Source organism: Cygnus olor, chromosome Z (genome assembly GCF_009769625.2).
Source record: "Cygnus olor isolate bCygOlo1 chromosome Z, bCygOlo1.pri.v2, whole genome shotgun sequence".
Lineage (NCBI taxonomy): Eukaryota > Metazoa > Chordata > Aves > Anseriformes > Anatidae > Cygnus > Cygnus olor.
Genome location: NC_049198.1, coordinates 10076986 through 10098775, shown reverse-complemented (window position 1 = coordinate 10098775; position 21790 = coordinate 10076986). Strand labels below are relative to the sequence as shown.

At 59.4% G+C, this 21790-nt stretch overlaps 1 protein-coding gene across 6 annotated transcripts; it reads right to left on the bottom strand.

Annotated features, from left to right (window-relative positions):
- Positions 1-3857: 3857 nt before the first annotated feature.
- On the bottom strand, positions 3858-21480 carry DNAJB5 (DnaJ heat shock protein family (Hsp40) member B5). Of its 6 annotated transcripts, none has more exons than XM_040540244.1 (4): positions 21358-21480; positions 13846-14090; positions 10278-10876; positions 3858-5480 (listed from the first exon to the last, which is right to left on the bottom strand). In XM_040540244.1, the coding sequence occupies exons 2-4, from the start codon at positions 14054-14056 to the stop codon at positions 5247-5249; spliced, it is 1044 nt and encodes a 347-aa protein (XP_040396178.1). In that variant the 5' UTR covers positions 14057-14090; positions 21358-21480; the 3' UTR covers positions 3858-5246. The 6 variants fall into 6 exon arrangements, with proteins under 6 accessions (XP_040396178.1, XP_040396173.1, XP_040396177.1 ...); XM_040540239.1 differs by lacking the exon at positions 21358-21480 and adding an exon at positions 18231-18428; XM_040540243.1 differs by lacking the exon at positions 21358-21480 and adding an exon at positions 16574-16782.
- Between the last annotated feature and the right edge of the window lie 310 nt (positions 21481-21790).

Sequence of the window (21790 nt, the reverse complement as noted above, 5' to 3'; positions counted from 1 at the left end):
GCCAGGCCCCTGGCGATTCCTTTTTGTGGTACTGCTGCAGCATCGAGCAGCGCTGTCTCTGTAAACCCCATTTCTCACTTGCTGTCTGAGCACTCCTCAGCTGCCCCTCTTGTCTGTTTTGTGCATTTCCCTGGAGCACGTGAGGTTGCTCTCTGTTCGTACCTCTCTTAGCTCATGGTAACAGAAGAAACTGGTTGGACAATCTCCATCCTGTGCCATAACTTGGCAGTAAGCACCGTGTAAGAGAGCCCTGCTGGCAGTGGCAGGTATCTGGTGTTGCCTCTCTGATGCTGCCCATGAGCTGGTGGGTGTCCCGCTGCTTTCACTCCTGTGCAGCACGGGGCTTCTCCAGAAATTCCCCTTTCATCCACCCTGCCTGAAGGCAGGCACGAGAGAGTTCTTGGGCTGTCTCTGGAGTCTGGTGCAGCGTGACCCGAGTGTGGTTTGGGAACAGGAGCTTCCTCTGATGCTGTAGCAGCAGTGTTCGTCAGGTTCTGCAGAGAGATTTTCCCCCTTCTGCAGAAACGATTTGTGTGTCCCTGTGGGCTTCTGATGAAAGGTTTGGTTCTTTGCTGTCAGCTTGGCCTTTACTGTGCCCTTTACTCAGCAGTCAGGTTTTGATCATATTCTTGTGCTTTTCCTTCAATTTCTTCTAGCTTCCTGGCCCGCTCCTTGATTTATTTTCCCTTCTCTGAACTGAAAAATGTGCTACTGCTGTACTTAGCGTTTCATGCAAAGAGGAGCCCTGGGTCTGGCAGCTGGTACCTGCCCTATCCTGGTGCGTGTGCTCGTTCACCTGTAGCTGGAGCCAGGGCTGCACGTGCTGAAGCAGGTAAATGGCCCAAAGAGCAGAGCTCCTCTTAGGAAGGTGCGTGGCCAGCTGCAGGGCAGTGCTGCAGCAGGAAGAGCAGCTGTGAGCCTGTACCTGTGAGCCTAGACCTGTGCTGCGTGGTGTTTGGGCTCACCCCTGAATTCCATGAAAAGACAGGGAGCCTCCTGTTCTGTACGGTTACTTTTCACTTCCACTTTGTTCTGCGTGGGGTCTGGCTTTAAAACAGGGAAAAGGGGAGGCTCTGGGTGCTTGCACGTTCCCAAGCTGCAGGGTGGCACGCAAGGACCAGCTCTGAGTGTGGTGAACACAGCTTCGGCTCAGTGCCTCGGTGCTCGCCTTTGACGCCAAAGGCTGGGAGCTGAGTACTCCTCTTGCCCTGAGCAGTCGCAGCAAATGCAGCCGGCTGAATTTGATTCTCCTTTCCCTGCCTGACTTGAACGTGCAGCTTCGGCCACCAGCGGGTAGGTGGGGCACCCTTCGCCATCTGCCTGGATCATCCAGCTTGGGGCTGGATTTAGCGGTGGTGGGGAAGTACAGCTGGAGGAGGGAAGACGTGTTTAAACACAGGAGCAATGCTGCTGGCCGCATTTGGCCCAGCCCTGAACCAGAGGACAACGGGTGTTAGCACAGAGCATGGATGTGTGCTGTTGGCTTCTAGAGGGTCGCAGGAACTGAGGATTTCAGCAAAGATGAAGAACTGTGGGTGAAACGGGCAGAAAGGATCCCCCAGGGCTTTCGGGGTGACTTCTCCCACAGCAGGAGCTGTGGGGGCCCCAAGCAATGGGAGTTTTGGCCCTAAAGCCTCTCAGTTGTAGACGAGCTCCATCAGCCTACCAAGGCTTAAAGGGAGGATAGAAAGGGGCGAGGGGAGTCTCACCATGGCCAAAGGATGGGGCTTTCCAGGAGAAAGGGGGCTTGTGGGGAGAAATGCACTAAAATTGGGAGCACTGCTTAAATAGCACAGCCACCTGCTGCAGGCTGTGCTAGGAGGCCATGGGAGCCCCCGGGGAAGCTGGGCAACCTCTGCTCGGGCGGTCTGTCCTAGTTCAGAGCTGACTGCCAGCACCGTGCTTCTCCTGTCCTCGCACCACCTTGCTTCAGCACCACGGGGGAGATGCTGCCAGCTCATGGGGCCGTGCTGCTGCTCTGCAATGTGTTTGCTGTCAGCCACCTGGGGAGGAGAAAAGGGCCGTCCCGCAGCGGGAGCACAGGACTCACAAAAGCCTTGCCAAGCTCTGTCAGGGGGTGGGTTTGGGAATGTCACCCCCAGTCCCTGCGCTTTGTCCCTTCTGGTGGCAGATCTCTGCGGGCCGTGCCGGCTGGGGCAGGAGGCAGAGGGGTGGTGGTGCGTGCGTCCCAGCTCCTGGGAGCATAAGGTTTCCCTGCCTCCTCTCCTAATTGCAATTTAATTAGCACAATTAAATCCAGCAGGAGGGCTGGAACCCCTCCTCTTCTCTGTCTCCTCTGGGATGTGGCTCCTGATGGGGACAGCCCTCAGGGGAGCTCCCGGAGCATCTGCTTCTGCTCTGGAGCAGCATGTGGAGGCTGGGGGTAGCCCGTGAGAGGGAGCTTGCTTGGGCCCCTTCATTGCTGCCATGGGTGGCAGCTCCTTGTCCTGCCCCTGTGGCCCTAGAACCATGCTCGTGGTGCCCCAGCCCTACAGCTCAGCCCCACCAGAGCCCACACAACGCCCTCAGGGCCACAGCCCAGCCCGGTGTGTGCAGCATGGGGGGCAAGGCACTGGGGCCTAGAGCCTGGGCCCGGCCCCAAAGCAGGACTAGAGGGAATGGCCTCAAATTGCGCTAGGGGAGGTTCAGGTTGGAAATGAGGAGCCATTTCTTCTCGGAAAGAGCGGTCAGGCACTGGGACAGGTTGCCCAGGGAGGTGGTGGCGTCACCGTCCCTGGGGGTGTTCAAGGAAAGGTTGGACGTGGTGCTGAGGGACAGGGCTTAGTGGGTGACATTGGTGGCAGGGGGATGGCTGGACCAGATGATCGTGAAGGTCTCCTCCAACCTTAACGATTCTGTGATTCTAGTGGGGCCCCCTCCTGCAGCACCCCAAACGTCTCCCTCAGCCGCTTTCTCCTGCCACCAGAGGGCAGGCCGTGGCCGTGCTCTTGTGGCCCCGGTCCCCACAGCCCCACCACGGCCCTGGGCCAGCCGCAGCTGCCCCGTGGGCACCCCAGCCCCATGGCAGCCCTGTCAGCATCGTCAGCCCCCCGCTGGGGGGTTTCTGCCCACCATCCGGGGCTGAAGGCCTCCAAGGATCTCTGAGAAGAGCTGGGTCCCCGGGCAGCCCCCACCAGCAAGAAGCCCCCTTCATCGCCACAGCCACAGCTCCCCACTGCCCGCAGCCCCTCCTCACCCACCCTGGCCTCCATCCCCTTGGTATCTTGGCTGGACTCGCACCCCCCTGCCCATGTTGGTTGTGTTTTGGGAGCCCTGAAAGGATGCAGAGCCCTAAAATGGGGTCCCCCCAGCACTAATGGGGAGGGGGGTCTGAGCCCCTTCTCCAGCCCCACCAACTGCACCAGGGCAACCACAGCCCCTGTGTCTCCCATCGCAGTGCACACCAAGGAGTTAATATTTTTTAAAATACTTTATTTTTCTCTCAATACTGACATTACAAAAAAAAAATACAAAAAAAAAAAAAAAAAAAGAGAACCACTATAAAACATTCAGGTCTCATTGAAACTGAGAAAAACAAAGCAGCTTGCATCTGCGTGCTGACCTGTCTTCTCACGCCATCAGTGTCCACCAGGTTTCCGTACATCGAACTCCACAGGGAACGGCGGAGGGAAAAGGCATCGTGCCCTAACCTGCATTCAAACTGGTCACAAAATTAAGCAGTGCTTTAATTTAATTTAAGAGGTCTCCTCTCCCCATGCCCTGGCCGTGGCACAGGCTGCCCTCCCGCCGTGTATGATGCACTGTACAGCTATACACCCCACGCCAGCTCAGCAGGCGCCTTGCTGTGAGCTGAACCCCCCCAGGACCCCTACTTCAAGTCATTGATTTCTCTTTATAAAAAGGATGCCGGGGCGGGGGGGTGGGGGGGGGCGGGCATGTTTTGGCTTTCTCGGTGCTGGTCGGGCTGGAGATGCAGAGCTGAGGTGGTGCAGGAGCCATACAGAGCCAGGTCGGCTGTTCTGCAGGACCCCTCCTGGGAAAAACTGGCAAGAGGCAGAGTTGGCCGAGAAAGGTAAGAAATATAAAAATTCTCCTGATGGAAATCCAAAGTTTTTAAAAAAATACAGCATTTAAAAACAAAACCACCAAGCAGATTGCCTCATGCTCCTTCCAGCTCCACCGTAACACCCAGAAATACCTCCTGAATTAAACGTCCCTGTAGAAAAATATATACACGTGCCTTACTCTTCCTAATAAAATCCCTAAGGTTGAACTCAAACGCTTGTCAAAACCACAGCTCTGCTGACGCTTGGCTCTGCTTTTGCACCCAGACTTGTGCTACACACATACTATGTTCTCACAGGCATGAAGTTGGTATGGCTGAGCTGCTCCCCAAAAGTTGGGGTGAACCACTCCAGGAAACCCAAAACGGGCAGAGCAAACCCTTATGGAGTTTACCTAACAAGCTAAATATATGTATAAAAAAAAGCAGCAATGCAAACTCAACACATCTGAACAAGAAAGCTCCCACCCTGGGCTCCCCCGTCCCCCCGGCCGGCAGCAGGCACGGGGGACAGCGGGGGCAGGAGGCTGGAAGGGACCATCCCCAAGTGCTTTGAGCTCGGTTGATTGGCACAGGTGATGCTCGGTAGTGGTCTTGGCACAGGAGAGTGGACCGCAGTAGGACTAGGTACCGTGGTCCCTGGTTAGAAACGGTCCGGCTACAGTGGCCACCGCGCGCAGGAGCGGTCCCTTGGCCGTACGCGCTCAGGAGTTTCCTTGGCACCTCGGTATGGCCGGGACCCCGAACAGCAGCAAGTATCAAAGAGGGGAGGAGAAAACTAACACGGTGGGATGTGAGATCCTGTGAAGTCCTATTTACATTGCGCTTAATCCCCTATGAGCCCATCCTCTAGTCAGAGGGTTGGCTTGAAAAGCAGGTGACACAAAAAAACACAAAGTGATGCACCTCCCCGGGCAAACAGCCCGTGCCGCTCGCTTGTGCAAGGCAGCAAAGCTGGACCTCTAGAAAAACAAAACAAAATGAAAAAAAGGCTGGCAGCGAGGAGAGCTGCAAGGGCAGGAGCCTGCGCTCACCATTCCCCCGCCGCTGGAGTAGAAAACAGGCTGAGAGGGGAAGGGGTGGGAGGGATGGATGGGATTTTTGGGGAAGGAAAGTGTTTTTTTTGCATTTGAAAGTGCTCTGGCACCTCTGCTCCGTGTGGGCCGGATGCTGTGGCACGTGCGTTTGGAGTATTGCTGCTTGGAGAAGAGTCCCCGGGGCTCTAGGAGCACGGGAGGTGCTGCTTGAGGATCTGTCTCGTCTGGGGAGCTATTCTGTCTGGGAAGCGGATTTTGAACTCCACGATCAAGTCTCCTCGCTGGTTGGGGGCCTTGGGGAAGGGCAGCCCTTCCCCGCGCAGTCTCTTCACTGTGCCTGGCTTGATGATGTCGTTGCAGGGCAGCGGGATCACCCTCCCGTCGATGGTGGGAATGTTCACGGTGCAGCCGCACAGGGCCTGCGGGGAGAAGGAGGGCGACGCTGTCAGCCGGGCTGCCAGCCCCATAGCACCCAGGGGTGCACCGAGAGACACCCCCCCCCCCACGCCCCGCTCCCCATCCCCAGCGCCGTGGGACAGAAGCCCCACAGGAGGCAGGATCCCCGTTCCCCATCCCCTGCTCCTCCCAGCGGACGCCGCCAGCGAGCGCCCGGCAGCTCGCAGCAACAGGGCAGCCCAAATTTAGCCCCTCGCTACCTAATCTGGGAGCCCGACAGGGTGGGGGGGGGGGGCAGCCAAAAACCCAGCTGAGCTCATCGGATGCCTCTGCGGTTCATCAGCTGTCACCCTTCGGAGCCCGGGGGTTATCTATAGCACAGCCTGTGCCCCCTCTGCCCCGGCCAAAGCCTCCCGAAGGTTACGCCGGCACGGGGCACGGCACCGCGCTTTCCTGGAAGCTGGGGCCCCGTGGGGCTGCTCCCCACCGCCAGGCCCTGCTCAGGCGAAGGGTTGGGTTACTGCACTGCGCCAATGCCCCACGGCTATTTTTATGCCTTGGTGGCCCAAGAAGGAAGCAAGAACGAGACGGTTCCCCGAAACCACAGGCTTGGGGAGAGTGGGTCCAGCATGCCCTGCGTCCCTGCTGCAGGGACCTCCATGCAGCCACGTCCCCCCACTGCAAAGCCAGGAGCTGGTTTTCCAGGCTGCCATCCCCATCCCCATCCCCATCCCCATCCCGGGGCCGGGAGCTGCCTCCTGCAGAAGCCGGCAGCAGCCGCAAGCCGCCCTGCGTTAGCGAGCCACGTGACGCGGGAATGCAGCAAGAAAATCCTTGTGTCCTTAAATAACTCAGACAGCTCTGCCGTACACGTGGGCAGCAGCGTCTCCAGGCTTTCAGCAGGGAGAGAGGCTGCCGCTGACGGAGGACTGCGGAGCGATACTTCTGGAAGGGGAGGATTTGCTGGGGCTGGTCCTGTCCTGCATGCAAAGCGCTTGTCCCCTCGGGATGGGGCATGGGGGTCCCGGCTCTCCTGTCCCCAAAAGACACCCTGCAAGGGAAGTGGGGGAGGATGTTCTGCAGCCTCCTCCCCAGGAAAAGCCTCCAGTGCCACAGCAACAGGAGGCAGCAGCAGTAGCAGCCCTTCTTCCCCGCTGACCCCTGGCTTGAGGCTGATGGCTGCTGCTTCTGCCGCGGTGCCAGGGCTTTGCACCGAAGCCAACGCAGAGCTACGCATGCTGGGCTTGGCTCTAGGGCTCAGGTGAGCTGAGAAGAGGAAAGATGGAACCTGCTCTCTCCTTGCACAGCCCATCTGTGCTGGGCCTCCTCCCAGACGAGCTTTTTCTGGCTGCAGGAGGAGGTTCATCGCTGGCTCTGTGCGAGCAGGGGGTGCATGGTCACAGCTCCAACAGGTGAGAGGGAAGCTTCCCAGGGAAGCTGGAGCCCTTCTGCTGGCTGGTGCCCACCAGCATGCGACATGGTGGGCTGCAAAGGTCCATATGTGCCAGAGAAACATCTCTGGCCATGCAATGGGAAGCAGAAAGGGAACAGGCACAGCAGCTAGACCTCAGGTTTCTAGCCAACAGGACCAGCCAACTGTCCTTTTGCCTGTAGCAGAAAAGCCAAGAGAAGACTGATGTGCTGCCTTTGCTCTGGACAAGGTTTTGCTGCAACCCAGTGCACCTGGGGAGTGCATGGGGTGACCACTCACACACTGTCCCCTGCTCCATCCTCACCACAACGTGGCCAGAAGGAAGCCAGGCAACTATTTCAGCTTCCAGAATGAGCTTTTGAGACTAAAGTAGGGCAGCAGAAGTGTGGCTGGGATGCTTGCACCCAGCCCAAGGGACAGGACTGGAAACACCAAGCAGAGAGCCCCTGCCAGGCTCGCGGCGTGGGCGCTGCTCCTCGGCGCCGTGCTTGCCCTGCAAAAGCAGAGGGACGCGAGCAGAGGCAGGCGGTGAGAGCGCAGGCAGGATCTCAGTGTTTCCTTCCCAGAGCCAAGACGCAAGAATTAGAGGCGATCGCTCCTTCGCCGTATGTTCCTGTTTTTAATCCTTCTCGCCCGACTTGGTTGGCATTTGAGAAACTGGTTGTTGAAGCAACACCAGTGCTCGTGAGCGAGAGCCTGTAGCAGGGCGACGCGCGGCGAGCGCAGCCCCGGAGCTGCCCTGCATCCTGGAAAGAGGCTCGGTTTATCCCCGGGTATGAAACCAGCATGGGTTTGATGGCTGAGCCGCGAGCGCCGAGCTTTATCTGGGTCAGCGGCGGGTCCCGCTCTGCTGGCAGCAGCGGGGGGGCCGTCGGATGCTGCCACCTGGATGCTTCGAGGAAGGTGACGCCAGGTAAAGGATGCCGCGAGGCGCTGCTGCCATCTCCATGAAGCCCGCCAGCGCTGCCTGAAGATCTGCCTTCCAGGAGCGCAGCTGCCGCAGCAGTGTCACTCCTCCCTCTCTCGGCCTCCCACTGTGGTGTGCGCCTGTAATTTTAGGCACGGACACGTCCCTGCAGCCCACGAGTCTCTTGGGGAAGCCCTCTCACACCTCCTGCGGCGGCAGCAGCCGTCCCAGACAAGGGACACGGTGCCCAGCGGGATGAGGACGCGAGCACCAGAGGTGCTGGGACATGGGGATGGGAAGTGGCAGCCTGGCCACCAAGGTGGCATCACCCATCACCACCAGAGACAACATGGGTTAGAGGTTTGTGGGTGCTGGGTGCTACACGTTCCTATGGAAGAGAAGTCTGGAGAGCAGGCTCAGGTTCAAGAAGGGGCCGTAAGGAAGCAGATGCTGTGTTTCCAAGCCCTCCTGTCACCCTGTCCTGCTCTGGTGCCCCAAATGCTCCCTGCAGGGCCATGGCCAGGAGCATTGCTCCCCTTGGCTGTACGATGCTGGCCAGGGGTCTTCAGCACGACCACGAGTGGGATCACGGCTCCGAATGCCTGCTGGCACCCCGCTGTGCAGCTAAGGAGACCAAGGCTCAAGCTAAAAAAGGCAGACTCGCAAGGATGAACAGTGCAAGGAAAGCACTCGGGGCTATGGCTGTAGGCTTAGGTGATGAAGAGGTTGTGCTGTGATTCACTCCGCCACGTACCGAGATGCTGGCATATGGTGTTGGGGAGCTCCTGGCATCTGCTCCTGCTTCAGAGCACTTAAGCTACTTCTTCTCATGGAAGATAAAAGCAGCAAAGCGCTGCTCATCCTGCCCTGGCAAGCGGAAGGCTGGGGCTGGCAGCCAGGCCAGCAGCTCTCCGAGCATCCCCAGCACGTTTGGTCTGCGGTGAGGGAGCGCAGAGAGCAGGCAGCCCGGCTCAAAGAGCAGAGGAATTTGCCTGGACCAGCAATTTCCACCGTTCTCTCTCTGTGACCGCCGTGACGTGAAGCAAATGCCCTGTTTACGGGCAGCTGGATTGAGATCACAGGGGTCCTGTGGGCAGGAGGCAGCCAGCACGTCCCCTGGCCCAGCACCAGTGCACGGGGCCGGGCGGGCTGCTCAGCTTGCTGCTCACGGGGCAGCTCCGCACGGGGCGACCATCAACCTGGACCAACGTGGGCCAGACATCAGGACAGCCGTCCCGGGGGTAATTTTAACAGATACGGGAATGCACAGAAGGAAACATCTGAGATATGGCATGCAGGACTCCATAAATAATGCAGCCTCTCCCAAGTATTTCTGGAGGGGCCAGCATGGCCAGCCACCACAGGAATAAACCTCTTTACTCAAATCCCCTTTGCAACACAAAGGAAATTCAACTCCCAAGCTCACAGGTTAACTTGAGATGACAGTTTCAGGAGTGCCCAGCTCTGCCTGCCCCACAGGGTTGCCCTTGCCCCCACTGTAGCTGGTCACAGCCCCGGCAGGGATGTAGAGCTGTTGCAAAGCTCTTCTGACTTGCTGGCACACTCAGGAGCTCACGTTTCCCTACCTCAGGTCTGGCCCATTGAGCTTATTTCTATTAAATGTATTTGAGAACATAAATCTGTCTTCGAAAAAAAAAAATCAGCTCATTAAGAAGACAGACAGCGTCTACAGTCTGAAAGGAACAGCAAATGGCAGCTGCCAAAAACGTCAATGTTAAATGCAGCTGCCAGCTGGGATTTATTAAAAAGTAGTTAGACAGCAGCAGCAGCAGCAAACGGCACATCTTGTTCTGGGGGTAAGCTCCCCTTCCTCTCCCACCTTCGCACAGTTTGCTGCTCTGGTGCAGCGAGTCTCACCGTGACCTCCAGGGCTGTCAGCCTGGACGTGCTGGGTTTTGCTCACAGCACATTTTTTTGAGATTTTGCCCTTTGTCCAGGGAAGCCAGAAGCAAAGAAAGCAGCCACTCGGGGCTAAAGCAGCGCTCAGCAAGGAGAAGGTGTTGCCTTTCTGTGCGTGGCCCTGCTCTCTTATGGGGTGGTGCCTGGCACCATCCAGGACAAAAACATGAACAAGCAGGGACCAGACCTGTGTCAGCAAACTTGGGGTTTCCCTTGCTCCTACAGAGCACCTGGGCTTTCCTCCATGTGTGAATACCCTATGCTAAAATAGAAGGGCAAGACATATGGGGAAGGGAGAAAATGGGTAAATACCACCTGCATTCGCTTAGGCAGCCCGGTGTGCTCAGTCAGGACTGCAGTACCCGCGTCCTACCCGCAGCATGGAGGCTGAGCGGCTCTCCAAAACTTAAGCACGAGCTGGTCTCCTCCCTGCAGAGGACTTTGCTCATGTCTCTCACACCCTACCTGGTCCTTCCTCTTCGGCACAGGACGAGGACTGAGCCCTGTCCTGGCCACAGCCCAGCGCCACCTCTCACCCAGGGCATTTCCACTGATACCCACCTCTTTAAGACTGATGTTTGCGGTGTAGACCACGTTCGTCCCGTCCCTCTTGAAGTGTGAGTGAGGCTTGTCCTTGAGGATGAAGACGATGTCAGCAGGGATGTTGTCCGGCGTGGCGTCCCCTTCTTTGGGGAATGTGATTTTGGTTCCCTCCTTCCAACCCCGTTTGATGACAATGTTTAGGATCTTATCCTCAGTCCGCATGGTCCGGCCATCAGCGTTGAGCCTTCTGCGGGTGATCTTCATTCTCTTGGTGGAGCCATGGTAGATCTCTTCCAGGGACACCTTCAGCTCGTGGATAACGGGTGGGTCTTGGACCTTCCTCCGCGTGTGCAGGGACTCCTGGTGCCGCCGGTGAACCCCATTAATGCCGTTGAAGCCAAACCGGCCGAAGGCACTGAAAGGATCATCATCATCATCGATATCCATGTCTTCCTGGTCAAAGCCATTGAACACCCGGGAGCGGCTGCTAGCGAAGAAGATATCGAAGGGGTTGGAGCCTCCGAAGAAAGATGCGAAGGTGGCGTGGGGGTCTCCGTGGAAGGTGTAGTGGAAAGTGTTCCCTGAGCCACCTGAAGAGCCACCTCCAGTCTTGAGACCTTGAAGAGAAGGGGGAAGATGAGACATTAAACGCTCCCTGCCAGAAGAAAGCTGCTGGCTCTGCACAGCCACTCCAAGCTGCGTGTGCAACTGATCTGCCACGGTCAACGCTTCGGGTCCGTGGCACTCAGTTGTGCTGCACAGAACCCATTTTGGGTGAGTTATCTGTTACCCAAGGTGTACTGCGCTGACAGCCGCAGCCCTGGAGCATTGTGTCCAGCACGTTAGAAAATGCTTTGAACTCAGTGAGCAACTGCACAGCCGTCAGGACTTTTGCTGGCAGAGCACAGGGAGGTCAGCAGACCTCCCAGCCACCCCCCAGCACAGCAGGGAAGCAGCTCGCTGCACTTTCGGCCAAAGGGGTTGACCTGAGGGTCAGCCTCCACCATGGGGGTGGGAATCCTCCACTTGTAGTTCTAGCAGCCCAATTCACAAACCGACAGAAGAGTTTGAGGCTTGCACCTTCCAGCAGCCATTCCCAGGCAGAACTGCCCTGGAGATACAGGGGGGTTAAACAGAGCAGACAAATCTGGGGGTCTGTTCTGATGCTCTCAGCCTCCTCATGTAGCTGGTGGCTCTTGTTCCTTGACCCCTGCCCTGCTGCACGAATGTCTGTGCTGTTGCAGAGCCCGTAACATGCACGGGGACTGGGCTGTAGGGCAGGAGAAGCAAACCCCATGAGCCCACCCCAGTTTATGGGACCCCAAAGACCCTCAAAACACTGACTCTCCACCCCCAGGACATGTATTCCAGAAAAACAAGCACTTTCTGGAAAATGAAAGGTTTCCCATCGCGGGAGTGCTGGACTGGTGTGGAAGTCACCGCTTGGGGTGGGCTCATGGGGTTTGCCCCTCTACCACGAAGACTTTCCACGTCTTTCATCTCATTTCTCAGCACCCCGACTTTCCGCACGGGCTCTCTGGGCACTGCTGCTGTGTCCGCCTGCTCACACAGCTGGAATTACGGAGAAACCCAGGCAGGGGAAGGCGGCCTACCCCGGCCTGAGGGATGGGGCACCCTCTGTGCAAAAGGATGGATTACAAAAGGAAGAGGCTAGATGCGTGACTATGGGCCAGCAGGGAAAGAGCTACTTACTGGGGAGCTCTGGGATAGCTCGAGTGGCTGCAAGTCACAAGGAAATCCAGGCCGTGCCCTTGCTTGGGGGCCAAAAGCCCAGTGACTCCCAAAATCATGGAGTGGGATGGGAGAGGACCGAGGCTGAGGCAACCAGCACAGCTCACCAAAAGCATCGAAGAGGTTTGGTGTTGCTGGTGCTTGAGCCCCATGGGGCAAACGCTGCAATTTCTCCAGAGAACCCCATGCCCCTCAAGAAGAACCAAACCTGCTGTTTTTCCTGTTTCGGGCAATCCAACCCAAGCTCTGGCCCTGTTTGTGGCCCCAGAACCAGGGACAAAGAGGCAAGGCGTGCTTCAAGCCCAGCCTCCCCGTCCCATTGCAACGAGGGGGCTGCTCCCGTGCAGTTATTTTTTCCTTACTACTTAACTCGCTCTTATTTTAGCCGTCGTCATCCCTGGAGAGCCCCCGTCCCCAGCAGGCTGCAGCCAGGAGGTTTCACCTTTACGCAGTTGCCTTAATCCCATGACGCCAGTCAGAGGCCCCTGCAGAGGCAGGGTCCGGTTTCGGCAGTGCCTCCAAGGAAATGCTAGTTTCTCGCTTGAGATAGCCGCTTCTAATTTTAAACAGCAGCAAATCACCGCGGCTCGGTGCATCCCTCGTGGCGGTGACATAAATAACGGGTTAAGCAACTCGTATAGGCAGAGTGTGTCCTGCCAGCCAAAGATTTTCCAAAGCTTTGCCCAGCTCTGTAGTTTTGCTCAGATAAACCATGAGGGAGTTCCCCCAGGTCTGTCTGAGCTTTCACACCCAGCAGCCTGACTGCTGACAGCACTTGGCACCTCTGACCGCTTCTTCCAGGAGCTCCTTCAGTTTTTCCTATAAGTTTCTGATATTTCTTGTTCCCCAGCATCTTTCAGGAGCGAGTATAACTTCATCAGGCCAGGGCAAGACTCTGTACCCCCTAAGACCTGTTCAGCTCTGAATGGCAGAGAGTCCTCCCTGTGCCTGCTGGGAGCAGGACAGAGCTGATAAAGGGATCTCTGACCGCTGTGTGTTCCTGCCGGTGTCCCCAGAGAGGATGCACCCGCTTGCTGGGCACACAAGAGGGGCTGCAACTTCCTCCGAGCAGCCTGTCCATAGCAGACCTGCTGCTCTTTTAAGCACCCAAGTCCCTGGCTGATTAATGCAGATGCTATTCAGTGCTCTCCTCACCCTCAGCAAATGGGGTTGCAGTCTTCCATATTCGACTAATAAGGCTGTGTGTGGTGGAGCTGCTCTCCTCCTCCATGCCAACCGGGAGACAACAGCAGCCACTTAGTTTCAAAACAAAAACCTATTACTTAAATTGGGAAAAGCTTTGATTCATGTAGGTCAGCCTGTACCGGGGAGAAAAGTGGGACTAGTGCTCCAACCAGCACGCTACCGGGGATCCTGCGGGGGGACATCCAGGAAAAAGGGACGTTACTGGGCTGGAAAATTTAGGCCGAGTGAAGGGTTGCTAAAGCATTATCGCAGCGCGCAGGCACGGCCCAGGAGGCGAGCTCCTTTTCACTTCCATCAGCTCAGCACTCGCCCTTTGGAGGCAGCACTGCGGAGCTCTCAAGTGCCATCTCCCCAGCTGGGAAGAGAAGCAAAAGTGGCTCTGCTGCGGCACAGAAATGGGTCGGGACATTATTTCTGGCAGCAAGGCAAAGCAGGGCCGGTGGAGTGTTTGCTCTCCCCACTTTTGCTCCTAGTCACCTTGATTTGGAGGCAGGCGTGAGCCCTGAGGGTGCGAAAACACCCCCGAGCCCCATATGAACCTCCTTGGACCCAAACAGACAGCCACTGGTATGTCTCCATGCCCTGGCCAGCCCTGCTTTGGAGCAGGAGAACAGGTCCCCCCCCTTACCTTCCTCCCCGTACTGGTCATACACGGCTCGCTTCTTGGGGTCACTCAGGACATCGTAAGCCTCTGCGATCTCCTTGAACTTCTCCTCGGCGTTGGGGTCTTTATTCTTATCAGGGTGGTACTTCAGGGCCATTTTCCGGTAGGCTTTCTTGATCTCGTCCTCGTTGGCTCCAGACTGGATGCCCAGAATCTTGTAATAGTCCTTCCCCATGACGGCGACGCTGCCTGGTGCCGAGTACTTATTCCTGAAAGCAGAAAGACAGCTGGCTGCAAGGCGAGCGCGGCGCTCGGGCGGACGGAGATGGGAGCGGCACACACTTATCGCCGAGCCGCCTCTCCCCGCATCGCACCGGCCAGCAGCACCACAGCCGCCTCAAGTCCACGTTTTCCCCCGAGGGGCCCGAGACAAGCGCGAGGACGCGGAGCAGAGGCAGGGGGACGCGCTAGCGCGGCAGGACCCGCATGTCCCTGGGCTCTGCCTTTGCCTTGCCGAGCTCCGGGGTGCGGAGAGTCATCCTGGACGGGGAGCACCGAGGCGTTGCGCTGGGTTATTATAGGGGCAAGGCCGACCTCGGAGGCGTGACGGTCTAAATTCGGCCGTCCCGTCCCCCTCCTCTCCCCAGCCTCCTGCTGGCAGCCTCCTGGGGCTTCGCCAGCCCAGGGCAAGGAGAGGAGCGACTCGAGGGGCTGGGGGGGCGGTGGCACAGACGGGGAGCCAGCAGGGACTGCTCCGCCGTGCTCACCTCAAAGGAACTTCAAACATTTTGTTCCTGAAAGCAATTGGCATTCAGCTGGAGATAAGTGCTTCCAGCATGTCAGAGCTGTAATTTGTATTTAGCGGAGAGAGAATGAAGCCGTTAGACAGAAACATCTTGTGATGGTGGGAGGTTTTTCTTTCTTTTTTTTTTTTCTGAAAAAAAAAAAACAATTTCTAGCCTGACTTGCACTCCCTTAGAGTCTTCAGCTAAATGTTGCAGTAAGCCAGAAATATTAAGAGGTGGTAAAATGTCATCGCAGCCTGACACAACGCAGTGAGGTCAGCACGGGCAACTGGCTCCCTGCATTCACTTTCTCCATCATGTGGGAGGCTTAGGACAGAGCCATGCCTATACTAAGGCATTGAAAAACCAGTGGCCGAAACCCAAAGGGAAAAGGGTGGGCAATTAATTCACTCCACAGGCATGCTGCTGGAGCAGCAAACCCAGCAGAGTCATGGAAATTCGGAGAGCAGCTCGAGGAGGCACGAGACCAACTGCTCGGGGCAAAAGATGAGCAAGACTTAGGCTCCTCAAAGCACACTTCCCAGTGCTCCTTACCCGTCAGTTTTCTCACTGTGAGCTCCTGTCCCTGCCAAGCCCAACCTGCTCTGCCCCACCTGGCCGAGCACAGCTTGGTGCTTGCTCCTTGCCGTGCTCTTCTCCAGACCTTGCCCCCAGCTGATCCTCTGACCTTCAGTGCTCCCTGCTAAGCCTTTGTGCTCACGTCCTCTCCTCTCTCTGTTTTTTTTTTTTTTTTTCCTGGGCTTGCTCCAGACCTACCCTTGCTCCAAACAACCCTGAATTGCCCTGGACAGACCAACCTGGGCAGCTCCAGCCCTTTGAGCCCCTCCAGCAGATGGGTTTCTGCATCAGGCTCTTTCCTGCACGGTCATACCAGGTGTTCCCCCTGTCCGTACTCTGTCCATAACCAGCTGCTCCCGGTGGAGGTCTTGGAGGGACCCCTTGCTCCCAACCACCAGCTTTGCCCTTTCTGCCCCATCCCCTGAACTTGGAGGTCTGAAGGAAGGGGCAAGACACCAGGAGCTGCCCAAACCATCCGCCCCACGGGCGTTAGGGGCAGAAGAGAGAGGCAGCGCTGCCGCGCTATTGTTAGAGGCACAGGAAGGCCTCCGGGGGCGTAAAGAGCATCCTACAGCATCTCCAGCTCCCGGCTTCTAAATGCCAGCACGTTTCTCTACCAGCACAGCCTCCAGCAGGAGCCCTCCACCTTCTGTGCACAGAGCAGCCGTCTTTGCCGAGCCCACACACCCATTACGAGATGCTCTACCCCGTGCCCACCACCGTCTGCATCTGCTCCGATGACTCCCAGCAGGAGCCCGTGACAGGGGGAGGGGGGGACGCAGCAGGTCCCCAGCCGGCACCGGAGGTGGCCCGAAATGTCTTTTTTTCACCATGCTGTAAAAACAAGCCATTAACACAGCCTCCCGTGGGAAGGCGAGGCGAGGGAACCAGCAGCGCGGCCAAGGTCAGCCGCGCCGTGAGTGCTGACAGGTGGCAACCTGCTGGGCAACGGGGCACGGACCGGACCGGGACCTGGCCTCCTGAGGGACAACAGACCCTTTTCTGCCCGATCCCGGGGAAAAAAAAAAGCCTCCTCCAGCAAGGTCAAACAAGGCAGCGCTGAATTCAACCCCTTTTCGCACCCCGACCACACAGACCAAAGCACGGAGGTCGCAAACCACAGATTTCACCCCACAACGGTGCCGCCAGAGACCCCCCCCGAATCCCTGCAGCAATTCCTATAAAAGTCCCCAAACCGTCACTCCCCCCCCAACACGCCCCACACCCACCCAAGGTCTTTACCCTCGAGAGGTCTTTGGGGGGGGGGGGGGTGCGGGGGACGCCTGCAGGGGATGCTCGCGCCGTGGCACCGCGGGCTGGACCAGCCGCGTCCCGTTCCCGCCCCGGGACCCGAAATCTCACGGTCCCACGTCTCCCAGCCCCGTCACCTGGCGCTGCCGTCCCCACGCCCCACGTCGGGTGACCCGTCGGGTTAAGCCACGCTCCGGAGGCGACGCTCACATGTGCGGTGGTAAAACACGACTCTGTCCCCGCGCAGCCTCCCTCCCACCTTCCCCGGGATCAGCTGCGCCTCGCCACAGCTCCCCTCTCCCCCCCTGCCGCTCAATCATCCTGCTCTGCCTTCCCATTTAACCCTCTCGGGAGCGGGGGAAAGGAGCTGCTGAGCAGGGGGGGGCTTCGAGGCGGGTCAGGCACCTGCGTTCCCTTCCCTGAACACCTCAGGGAAAAGGGGCCGCATTCAGAAAAACCGCAGGCACCGGCACCTCCCAGCTGGCGGCTCCGCTGGCGAGCGCCCAGCCCCCGTTCCCCCCTTAAAAATAATAAATAAATAATTTTATAAAAAAAAAAAAAAAGAGAGAGAAGAACCCTTTGTTCCAGCCCCGCACATGACATCAGACCATGCAACCTCTGGATCGGCGAGCCGGCTGAATAGCAATCACTTGACATAATCCCTCCGCTCTGCAGTCACGTAAGGGAACGAGCCCACGCGCCCAGCGGCCCCGCCGAGGTTTTCCGCCCCGCACCGTACGGTGGCGGCAGGGTGACGAGCTGGGCACCGCGGGGCACTAATTATTCCTCGGCCGTGAGCACACAGGCACGAGACGCGGGGGGAGACCCACTTACCGAAACTTCGCAAAGACATTCAGAGTCCAAGCGGCCGCCTTTGAAGGCTCGACCTGTATTTTTAGACGCCGCGCCGGCTCCTCAGCCCGGCGGGGACGCGGCTCCGACCTCAGCCCCAGATGAGGGGAAGCGGGGACGGGGGTGCCAGCGAGCCGCCCTTTGGGGGCTTTGGAGCCCGCAGGAGCCCGTCCGCGAGGTCGCTTGACAGGCAGCGGTTTTCCTCTCGGTGGCTTCTCGCCGCTTTCCTGAGCCGAGAGGCGCCGGGTGGGCACGGGCTCCCGAATTAAAGCATTTCTTTCTGCTGCTGGCTCAGGCACCCTCCCCGCTCCCCAGCCCGCTGCTGCATGGGGTGCCCACCCCCAGCCCCCCGTTACCCGAACGGCCCCGGCGCAGCTCCCCCCAACCCCACAGAAGCGGCGGTAACGAGGAGCCCGGTGTCCCCGGCAATTAATCGCTCGCTCCCGGTGCCGGTCACGGCGGGGCCACACAAGGAGGGAGGAAAGTAGGACAGCGCTGATGCACCACGAGGCGGAAAAAAGTAACGCGGACCGCTTCGCACCGGCCCGCCGGGGGTCCCCGTGCGTGTCCCCCCCCCTTCCCCGGGTGCCGACACCGCTCCCCGTGCCGGAGCAGGAGGGGATCCAGCAGCCGCGGTCCCACCATTGCGACCCCGACCTCCCCTCCCGGTTCTCCCGGCGGCGCAAAAACCTCCTCCTGGAGAAGTCACCTTCACGCCCCCCGCCGTGGGGGGCACCGCGGGGCATGCCGAGGGAACTCAAACCCGCCGCGTGTCCCCCACCCCGGCCCCCCCCAGCCCCGCGGAGAAACTTCGTGGCCGAGCATCAAAGGGACCCTCGGGGAGAAACCCTCACCCCCGAGGGCACGCGGGGTCCGCGGGCGGTGGTCGGGGGTGGTCTGAGGGGTCGGTCGGCGGGGTGCCGCGCCGGGGGTGCGTCGTACCTCTCCGCGCGGCTCCAGAAGAGCAGGATGGCCGGCATAGCAGCGCCGGGGCCGGGCGAAGCCCCAAGTTTTGCTCAGGCAGCTCGAGGGGAACGCGTCGCGTCGGGGCAAGGCAGTGCCACCCGTGCCGGCTGGCAGCCGCAGGGAAGCAGCCAGCGATGTCATGAGTACACGCAATGAATCATCCCATCCCCGGGCCCCCCCACGCGCACCGCCCGCCTCCCCCCTTCCCCACCGCCTGCCCCCCCCCCACCCAACCCCTCCCCACTCGGGTGCCGGCACCTGCGTGGGGACGGGGTTAACCCGCCCCCGGCTGCCGAGCCCCCGCAGGAACCCCACAACCAACCCCACCGCCGGGGGCTGCGTGGGGAGGGGGTTAGGCTCCTGTACCCCCCCCCACCCCCCCCCCAAGGAGTAGGGTCCCCCGCTTTTGGCCCCATTGGGGTGCGTGGGGATGGGGTTAAGCCCCCTCGTTGCCTCCCCATATAGGGTCCCCCGTTTCCAGCCCCACTGGGGTGTCTTGTACTTGCGTGGGAATGGGGTTAAGCCCCTTTCCTACCCCCCCCCCCCCCATATAGGGTCCCCCCTTTCCAGCCCCACTGGGGCAGCACCACCTGTGTGGGAATGGGGTTAAGCCCCTTTTATGCCCCCCATCAAACAGGGTCCCCCCTTTCCAGCCCCACTGGGGCACCACCACCTGCATGGGGACGGGGTTAAGCTCCCCCCCAGGCAGCGTCCCCCGCTTCCAGCCCCACTGCGGTGTCTGTAACTTTTTGCGGGGACGAGGCTGAGCCCCCTCACTGCCTCCCCACCAGGGCACCATTCCCTATGTGGAAATGGGGTTAACCCCCCAGTGTCCGTCGGCCCCCCCCCCCCAAGTCTCCCCAGTTCCTAGCCCCACAGGGGTGCGTGCACTTGCATGGGGACGGGGTTAAGCCCCTTTGCTGCTTCCTCGCGTGGGGTCCCCCACCTCCAGCCCCCCTGGGGTGCTGTGAGCCATGTGGGGACAGTGTCCCCCAAACCCTCTATGGGATGCTGTGACCCGCGTGGGGACCGTGTCCCCAGATCCTCTATGGGGTTCTGTGACCCTCGTAGCGACCATGTCCCCAAACCCCCTATGGGGTGATGTGACCCTCACAGGGACCATGTCCCCAAACACCCTATGGGGTGATGTGACCCTCACAGGGACCATGTCCCCAAACCCCTTATGGGGTGATGTGACCCTCATAGGGACCATGTCCCCAAACCCCCTATGGGGTGATGTGACCCTCACAGGGACCATGTCCCCAAACCCCCTATGGGGTGATGTGACCCTCACAGGGACCATGTCCCCAAACACCCTATGGGGTGATGTGACCCTCACAGGGACCATGTCCCCAAACACCCTATGGGGTGATGTGACCCTCACAGGGACCATGTCCCCAAACCCCTTATGGGGTGATGTGACCCTCATAGGGACCATGTCCCCAAACCCCCTATGGGGTGATGTGACCCTCACAGGGACCATGTCCCCAAACCCCCTATGGGGTGATGTGACCCTCACAGGGACCATGTCCCCAAACCCCTTATGGGGTGATGTGACCCTCATAGGGACCATGTCCCCAAACCCCTTATGGGGTGATGTGACCCTCATAGGGACCATGTCCCCAAACCCCTTATGGGGTGATGTGACCCTCACAGGGACCATGTCCCCAAACCCCTTATGGGGTGATGTGACCCTCATAGGGACCATGTCCCCAAACCCCCTATGGGGTGATGTGACCCTCACAGGGACCATGTCCCCAAACACCCTATGGGGTGATGTGACCCTCATAGGGACCATGTCCCCAAACCCCCTATGGGGTGATGTGACCCTCACAGGGACCATGTCCCCAAACCCTTATGGGGTGATGTGACCCTCATAGGGACCATGTCCCCAAACCCCTTATGGGGTGATGTGACCCTCATAGGGACCATGTCCCCCAAACCCCCTATGGGGTGATGTGACCCTCACAGGGACCATGTCCCCAAACCCCTTATGGGGTGATGTGACCCTCATAGGGACCATGTCCCCAAACCCCCTATGGGGTGATGTGACCCTCACAGGGACCATGTCCCCAAACCCCCTATGGGGTGATGTGACCCTCATAGGGACCATGTCCCCAAACCCCCTATAGGGTGATGTGACCCTCACAGGGACCATGTCCCCAAACCCCTTATGGGGTGATGTGACCCTCACAGGGACCATGTCCCCAAACACCCTATGGGGTGATGTGACCCTCATAGGGACCATGTCCCCAAACCCCCTATGGGGTGATGTGACCCTCACAGGGACCATGTCCCCAAACCCCTTATGGGGTGATGTGACCCTCATAGGGACCATGTCCCCAAACCCCCTATGGGGTGATGTGACCCTCGCAGGGACCATGTCCCCAAACCCCCTATGGGGTGATGTGACCCTCGCAGGGACCATGTCCCCAAACCCCCTATGGGGTGCTGTCACCCATATGGGGACCATGTCACCCCAGACCCCTATGGGGTGCTGTGACCCCTGTGGGGACCATGTCCCCAAACCCCCTATGGGGTTCTCTGACCCACTTGGGGACCGTGTCACCCCAAGCCCCTTTTGGGGTTCTGTGACCCTTGTAGGGACCACGTCCCCAAAACCTCTGTGGGGGTGCTGTGACCCACATGGGACCAGGTGACACGGGGGGGTTAACCCCTTCCTGCCCAGATGACACGGGTGCTTGTATTTAACCCCTTCCTGCCCAGCCGGCTGTCACCCCCATTGGGGACAGCGGTTAACCCTTTCCTCGCCGACCCCGTATGACCCGCGCGCGCGCGCGCGTGTGTGTTAACCCTTTCCTGTCCGGCCCCACTTTGGGGGGGGGTCACACGGGGTCTTATTAACCCCTTCCTCGCCGTGCAGGTCAACACTCCCTATTAACCCTTTCCTCGCCGCCCCCTCCACCCACCTGGGGGGGGAGGGGGAGGGCTGTTAACCCTTTCCCTCCCGCCAACCTGCCTGCGATGTGATACCAAATGGGTGTGTGTATGTGTGTGTGTGTCTGTGGGGGGGTCATTAACGCCTTCCCCGCCCCCCACCGGGGCACACCGGGGGCTGTCACCCCCCCCCCCCGGCACTCACCGCTCCCGCCGGCGCCGCGCACGCACTGCAAACCCCCCCCCCCCCCCCCGTGACGTCAGGGGAGTCCCGCCCGCGCGCCCCCGGCGGAGAGGGGAGGGGGCGGTGCGCAGGGGGAAGGAGAGGGGGGAGCGCCCACCCCGCCGCGCCCTCCCGTTGGGCAGGGCAGGTGTCCGTCCAAGCGAGACGCCGCGCTCATTGGTTGTCCCCAGGGGAGGAGGCGGGGCGTGGAGGGAGGAGGGAGGCGGGGCGCCCCGCCTTCCATCCGCTGTCGCTGATTGGGTGGTTCAAGCCGGCACCGCCCTGTCGGAGCGTTGCCATTGGTGGAGGGCTCGGGGCGAGGCCCCGCCCCTCGCCGCCGAGGCCCGGTGGCTTTTTATAGCGGCTGGGCGCGGCGGGATCCCCTCGGGAAGCTTCTGGAAGGCGTGACGTCAGC